The 7,803-nt window shown below is 45.9% G+C and overlaps 1 protein-coding gene across 5 annotated transcripts in view; it reads left to right on the plus strand.

Moving 5' to 3' along the window:
• LOC102261921 (N-acetyllactosaminide alpha-1,3-galactosyltransferase) overlaps positions 1-7,803 on the plus strand; it is a 61,745-nt gene that overhangs the window by 16,324 nt on the left and 37,618 nt on the right. For 4 of the 5 annotated variants that reach the window (XM_014550182.1, XM_005879194.2, XM_014550183.1 and 1 more), the window contains 2 exons: positions 2,788-2,876; positions 5,649-5,684. In XM_014550182.1, the coding sequence (XP_014405668.1) occupies positions 2,797-2,876; positions 5,649-5,684 (116 nt within the window). In that variant the 5' untranslated portion in view covers positions 2,788-2,796. The remainder of the gene's footprint in view (positions 1-2,787; positions 2,877-5,648; positions 5,685-7,803) is intronic. The other variant, XM_014550185.1, reaches the window with a different exon arrangement.

Raw genomic sequence — 7,803 nt, forward strand, 5'->3', positions numbered from 1 at the left:
TGGGGGGGGGGGGGGGTGGGGGGGGTGGGGAGTGGGGTGGGGGTGTGGTTTCATTTGTGAACCTGTGCAGGGGCTGAGTTCTGGGAGTGGCCCAGGAGCAGCCCAGTGGGAGGTAGGATGGATTCAGAGAGAAACAGGTAGCACCTGACAAGTGCCTGAGAGATGGTAGGAGGGATCTGGTGGGTCTGGGTGTGGCTGAGTTCACCAAGTCCTCTCAGGGTTGGGGGCTAGGTGACCCAGTTACACGCTCCCACGTGAGGCAGGGTGTCAATATTCAGCAATCCTATTTCTGTGCTCTACCCCTTAAATGGGGAATTTAGACGCAACCCCATGTTTCCTAGTTGGTGACTAAGATAGTCAACCACCCAGCTTCAGAATTACACAGTTTTGAAAATTCTGAGAGACAGACACATAAGAGAAAGACTTTTAGACCACGCGCTAGCTGCCAAATGCCTAATTTTTGTCCAGAGAGAAATAGAAAAATGTTTTAAAAGACCCATTGGCCACCCTGCCAACCCTTCCTTCTCTGAGATGTGCATTCCAGATCCCAAGAATCACATCTACACCTACATCTAGTACTTCGCTAAAGGATGCAATGTTGGCTCATTTGGGTAGCTTCCAATCATGATGAATGGCCAATGCAAGCAATCTATGAAGTCCAGAAAGAAAGGGCCTTCATGAATTATTTCTGATGCTAGTTTGCAAAAGGAAAAATCATCAACACTTTGCATGGAGAGGCAATTAGGGGATGTGTCTGATTTTGCCTCTCTCTCACGTAGGCCTCGGTGTTCTCTACCGTGAGAGTTTGTGTGCTTTTCTGTTTTACGTTTCTCACACTGGGAGACAAATTGCATTTGATCCTCAGCAGGTGGGGCCGATAAAGCCTGGGATGCTCATCCAGCAGTGTGATGGCCTCCTCAGCATAGGCAGGGTGTTGTAGCAGGGCCCCCACCTTAATCGAAGAAAATCGAAGTCTCCCACTCCCAAGGAGCTCTTTGTGGGGCTGCAGCATAGAACAGATGGATAAACCTTTAGAGTCCCTAATCTACATCTCCCTGCACTTTACTTTTTCACATGATCTTATCCCAAAAACCTCATTCCTCTCCATCAAATATGTTTTGAGCTCTTCCTAAATACCGGGCACTGGGTCCTCCCGGCAGCCTGTTTTATGGACACCAGTAATAAGAACGAGCATTTTTTGGTATATTTATATGGTTCTAGGCACAATACTAAGTATTTTATGGACATTATCTCTTGCAATCGTGGCCATTTTTATCCCCACTTTAGAGACGAGGAAACCAATTTAATATGATCCGTTACAGGTTCATAATCCTTTTTCTGAAACCCTAGGGCCTGGAGTGCAGAATTTTTGTGGTGCAGATTATATATCATATATTATGTGAGAACCCCAGTACAGCAGCACCAAATAATAAAATGCATCAATATCTATGCAAAGAGACATTTAAACAGTCTTGCTCAGTAGGATAAGGATTATGAATAGCCTCATGTCAGTGAGGGCCATGATGCCAATTGAATTACAAAAAATGTTTTTTGGTTTTCAGAGTTTTTTGGAGACGTGGATAAGGGACTGCCACGTGTTTAGGGCTCCCCAGTTTCATGTGTATCTGAGCCCGGTCTCCAGTCGCTGCCCCATTCCAAAGCCTATGTGTTTGATCACCATCCACACTTCTTTCTCCAAAGTCTAATTGACTTCTCTCATTTTTAGCACAGGCCATTGGAATAACCTGCCGCCTCACTTCCCCAGGTCTGCCCTTGCCCCCACATTCATTCCCCACCCCAGCACTCAGTGGGGCCTCTGAATGAAGTTGGATCAGGTGATACCCCAGCTTTAGATGCTTTTGTGGGTCCCCACCCCTTTCTGCACCTTCCCAGGCTCTCTCTGCCCTGCCCACCCCACCCTTGTTCCAGCTACTAAGGTGAGAGAACTTCACTATTTATTCTCGTTTAGGTTTTTGCTTTTGTCTTTTCTTCAAACACAAGAAGCTTTTTCTCCTGTCAGTGTTTTCTCCTATCATAGTTGCTGTCCGAAATATTCTCATCCCTTCTCGTGGCACACTTTTCACCCCTCTCTATCCTGTTTTCATTCCTTCAGAAGCTTCAGTCACTTCCCCAGTGAGGTCTTCCCCAGCCACTCGAATTAAAGTACTTACTTCCCAACCTGCTTTTTCCCACCCAGCACCCCTTCCCCCTCAAACACAATTTCACTCAGCAATCAAGAATTCTCATGTGCTTACTATGCACCAATCGTTTACTTGCTGTGGGTGTGGAGGGGAAAGGCTGGGTGGGGGTGGGAAGTGCGTGAGCCTAGATTGTCAAGGACTGAGCGGTTTCCCCTCTGAGCACAGGGCATGTAGTCAATGTATTAAGGGAATCAAAGCCAGGAAATGGATGGTTCCTTGCAGCCACTTGCCAAGAGGTGGGTGATCTGAGTACTGGCCCCTGGCAGCCATGGAAACCACTTCCAGTTACTCCCTCATGCTCCCCATTCATGGCAGACCTCATGATCATCCAGGTACTTTTCCTTCTGAGCCCCAAAGTGGCCTTAGCATCCTTCCCAGCATAAGAGCCCTGTCAATTCATCAACCTGGCCTGATTTGCCATTGCAGACCTATGCAATTTAAGGTAGAGCACACTTCTTAGCTCTAGTTAAATATTCATAAACATTTCCTTTTAGAGAGGATATAGGTGGAAGCATTTCTTAAAAACCGTATCTTGCTCTGGATTTATTGAGTCTATTTTTCCCCTCTTTTTCTTTTCTTTTCCCAGGAGAAAATAATGAATGTCAAAGGAAAAGTGATTCTGTCAATGCTGGTTGTCTCAACTGTAATTGTTGTGTTTTGGGAATATATCAACAGGTAATTATGAAACATGTTGAAATGATGTAGATGAAAGTTACTCTGATCTGCTAGTGTTAGCCAAGTCATCAGGTTGAATTAAAGATAGATTCCACCCTTCCGGTGTCCCTGAGCCCTGAACTGTCTTTTTTAAAAAAAAAATTTTTTTTCTTTATTGATTAAGGTATTACATATGTGTCCTTATCCCCCCATTGTCCCCCTCCCCCACCGCCACTTATGCCCTCACCCCCCTGGTGTCTGTCCATTGGTTAGGCTTATATGCATGCATACAAGTCCTCTGGTTGATCTCTCCCCCTTACCCCACTCTCCCCTGAATTGTCTTTATAAGCATTTGAGCTCCAAGTGCCTTCTGGCTAATTCACTAGCTTCCTTCCCAATGTCTTGATTTTTGTACTTAGGCAGTTCTGGGCAGGCTAAGCACAGAAATAGTAAGGTCTTATTAAGCCCAAAATGTAATTAAAATTATCCATATGGCCAGATACAGAAATTACCTTTAAGAAATTTCAGACGCAAGTTCCATGAGAAATCCACCCTGGTTTTTGCAATCCTGGATATTTGCAGAGTTTAATGGAGCAACTCAAGTTGTTGACTTTTGTTGCAAAATACACTTGTGATTCATTTGTGCCTGGCTGAAACTTCTTTTCTTTTCTTTTTTAACTCTGGAAAGCAAAGAGAATTAAACATTCCTGAGTGCATTCACCCAAAAGCACTGCTTCTGTGCTTTTGGAAACTACAATGCCTCAGAGATTCCAGCTGGAGAAGCTTCTGATAGAAAGAGGGCTCCACAGGCAGCTGTAAAAATGCACGATGCCTTTGACTTCAAAGGCCCTGGTACAGCTCGTCCAAAAAGTCCATCGTACAGCTCTAGGCAGGGAGAGCTGTCCAGGCACCATTAATACACTCATGGTGAAGTGTTTTAGTAGCCCCCACATTCACCATGACAGCCTGGATTAACATGCGAATGTCTTCCAATTCTTAAATTCTAAGATGAGCCAATAGGACCATTGTGGCTACCAAAAAAGGAACTGCACCTTGAGATCCATCAGTAGAAGAATTGCTCCAGAATTTGGGAGCCTTCCCCCTACACCCTGGGGTGCTGCATAATCTAACTGCTTTGGGAGTGTCATTCTGAACAACTCATTTTAAGAAAAACAAGATGAGTGTGACCAAGTTAGAAGGCCTACAAACCAGGTCTTTCAAATTGAGGAAACTGGGGGTACTTAGTCCAAAGAAAAGGTGAATCAGAGTTAGGTGAAGGGACCCCGAGCCTCCTTAGGTACTCCAGGGCTGAGTCTGGAGTGAGGGCTGCCTGGGGCTGGTCCTGTGCCACCACTTATCTCCTCGGTGACTTTGGGCAATTTACCCAGCCACTCTGTTCCTCATTTTCCCTATTTTTAAAAATGGTGATAGTAACAGTACCTGCTTCATAGGATTGTTGGGAGGATTAAATAAGATATTGAGTATAAAGCAGGTGGAGCAATATCTGGAACTTCATAAGCACTCAAGAGATGCAAGCTGCTATGTTCATCTTCTTCATCATCACCATCACCATCGTCCTCTACTCCAGAGGCAGACTAGGACAGGGGATTTTGGCAGATGGCAGGAAGCTCTAGCAGTTGGAAGAATCCAACAGAACAAGTAACCTTTGGGGGTCCTGCCCTGAATTAGGATGCTTGTGTGGGTAACCGTCAAGCTGTGAGTGCTTGATTGGATAACCATGGTGCTTTGAATTGCAGCCAGAGTTGTGCTTCCATATTTTGAGGGTTCACAAATTAAATTATTGGAGCCAAAGGCACAAATGTGCATAAAGAGGGTCATTTTGCAGTGCTGGGCACAGACTTTGCTCAGTAGTCGGGGCAGGTTCTGGCTGCTCTTCAGGGCCATGTGGCACCCAGACTGTGGCCACATCATTCCTCAATGTGAGGAGTCTACTTGAATACCTGCAAGGTGCTTAAAAGGCAGCAGATCCTTTGCCACCTTATGAACTGGCTGTGTGATGATTTGAGGTGAGCTGAGGACACTAACTTTAGACAGGTGGGCGGTGATGGGCTAAAAAGGATTTTAAAATAACTGAACACATCAAACGATTAGTAAATAAAACTGCTGTCAGCAGAGCATCTGAAAGAATGTCACCTAGGACAGCGTTTGATTTGAAGCTTGATGGAAAAAACATCTTAGAATTTTAGAGCCAGAGGAAACTTTAAAAGTTACAGTAAACGAATAATGATGATGATGGCGATCATGCTGACAGCAGCTACCAGTTACTGAGTGTTTGTTTGCGTGTACTAGGAACTGTGCTGTGCATTTCCTCCAGCTCTTAGTCCAAGTTTCTAGATGAGGGAGGAACAGTGTGTCTCTGAAGCTCTGAGCTGGATGCGGCATTAGGCTCTGCAGTCATTTTGTTTTCTGGGGGAAGGTAAATCCTGGGTGAGGGCTGGCTGGGCTGTGGTGTTCCTGAGGAGATGGCAGGAAGGAACCCATCTGTAAGCCTCTCTCCCTCGTTGAAGCCACAATGAAGAGCTGTCGTCTTTTTATTTACTAAGATTTGAGTCTCCAGAGACCTCCTTGTTCTGGGTAAATATGGAAGTGACTGCAGTGCAACTTCCTAGTATCCTGAGGTCATTGGTTTTAACTCAAAGGAAGGTGGAAACCTAGGAGTAGCTAAAACCAGGCTCTCAACTCAGCCCGGGGCTTCAGTGATAATGGCTGCAAAATAGCTTTTCTCAGAATTAAAAGTAACATGATATGTTTTTCTTTCCCCTTTGCTTTTAGCCCAGAAGGCTCTTTCTTGTGGATATATCACTCAAAGTAAGTGCTTTGAATTCTAGATGTCTCTGGGACGGCTCCCACAACCATTCCTGCACCTCCTACAGTCAGTTCTTAACATGGCAGCTGGTGATGGCGCTGTGCTCAAAGGTGGAGGGCAGAGGCAGGTCCCCGGAGATCTGGAGAGCATGCCTCTGGCCTCCTAGACATGCCTTTATAGAGCCATGGCTGTGTGTTGCCCTTGCTTCTTTCTCATTAAGGGTCTCTTTAAGTGGTGTCCTTTGGAACATTCCTGCCTTCCCAATAAAGAGAGTCAGGGTAGATAATGGTCCCTTCTGCTAAATTTCTTTGGGACAAAGGATCATGAAAAACCGTTTGGAACTCTGATGAACTAGTGGGTGTATTATTATTATTATTACTAGAGGCCTGGTGCATGAAATTCATGCGTGGGGTGGGGGGTGTCCCTCAGCCCAGCCTGCGCCCTTCCAATCTCGGGCCCCTTGGGGGAGGGCCAACTGCCGGTTTAAACTGGCAGTCAAACATCTCTCTCACAATCCGGGACTGCTGGCTCCCAACTGCTCGCCTACCTGCCTGCCTGATTGCCCCTAACTGCTTCTGCCTGCCAGCCTGATCACCCCCTAACCACTCCTCTGCCAGCCCGATTGACGCCTAACTGCTCCCCTGCCGGCCAGATCACCCCCAACTGCCCTCCCCGTGCAGGCCTGGTTTCCTTCCAACTGCCCTTCCCTGCTGGTCTGGTCACCCCTAACTGCCCACCCCTGCTGGCCTGGTCGACCCTAACTGTCCTCCCCTGCAGGCCTGGTCACCCCCAACTGCCCTCCCCTGCTAGCCATCTTTTGACCACACAGAGGCAGCCATCTTTGACCATATGGGGGCAGCCATCTTATGTGAGGGCCTGGTAGCTAATTAGCATATCCCCTCCTTATTGGCTGTGGGCGCCACCATTTTTGAGGGCGGGACAGTCAATTAGCATATTCCCTCCTTATTGGCTGTGGGCACTGCCATCTTTGAAGGCAGGGCAATCAGCATATTCCCTCCTTATTGGCTGTGGGCACCGCCATCTTTGCGATGGAGTGAGGGTCAGTTAGCATATTCTTCTTTATTAGATAGGGTTATTATCATCATCATCATTGCCAGTAAGAACTATGTAAGCCTTCATTTTTCTATCTTTGGCTTGGTTGCCAGGAAGCCCAGAGCAATGTGGTTTGCTTAACTGCTTGTACTTCCCTCAGCCTTCATTTCTGATACAGCTTATCTCGTGGCATTAAGTCTGGGTTTTTATGCTTACAAAATGCCATGGGATCTTGGCAGTTTTCCCAAACCCACTCAGCCAATATTTCAGCTACAAATGAAAATAGAGGTAAAACCTTTATTCTTGAGAGTTGCTGGGATGACCAGGGTCATTGTGAAAATACGTACCTGAATGACTAAGTAAATGTTTCTCTTTCTGTTCCCTCTTGTTTGTTTTATTCTGGTATTATTTCCCCAGTTATTGTAACTGTAGTTCTTAATCATAAACCATCTTAAATGCTCCCTGAAAGTAGATGAGCTTTCAAACAGGTTTCTTAATATTATCATGTCTGTTCACGTCTCAGCACTCAATTTGTCCAAATGAAAGGTCTTACATCTCCTGGTTTCCCATTTCCCCTCCCCCAGAAGGCCCCTACCTTGGGGAGACTCTCAAGATGAGTGTGGAAACTTCTGCATGTGGGTGGGGAAGGTGGCTTCTGATTACAGGTTTCTGAGTTTCTGGTTCAGAGACCCTCAGATTTCTGCAACACATTAAAAAGATCATACGCCATAATCAGGTGGTATTTATTCCAGGGATTCAAGGTGGGGACAATAGCTGCCAAACAATAAATGTGATACACCACATAAGCAGATTTCCTGAGGCTGTGACTGCTGACTTTGTAGCAACCTGAGTTCTCCTAGTTAAAGCAAAAGAGATCATTCTTGGACAGGTGCGCTGGTTTCTTTATTAAGATCACAACCTGTTACATTTATTTTCAACTTAGAAAGCTCTTTTATGTATGCGATTTCATTTAGCTACCTTCATGGTAGGTTTATTATTATTATTATTACTAGAGGCCCAGTGCACAAAAATTTGTGCACTGGGGGGGGGGGGGGGAGGGGGGGCCCG

The sequence above is a fragment of the Myotis brandtii genome, unplaced genomic scaffold, assembly GCF_000412655.1.
Source record: "Myotis brandtii unplaced genomic scaffold, ASM41265v1 scaffold589, whole genome shotgun sequence".
In the NCBI taxonomy this organism is placed as follows: Eukaryota; Metazoa; Chordata; class Mammalia; order Chiroptera; family Vespertilionidae; genus Myotis; species Myotis brandtii.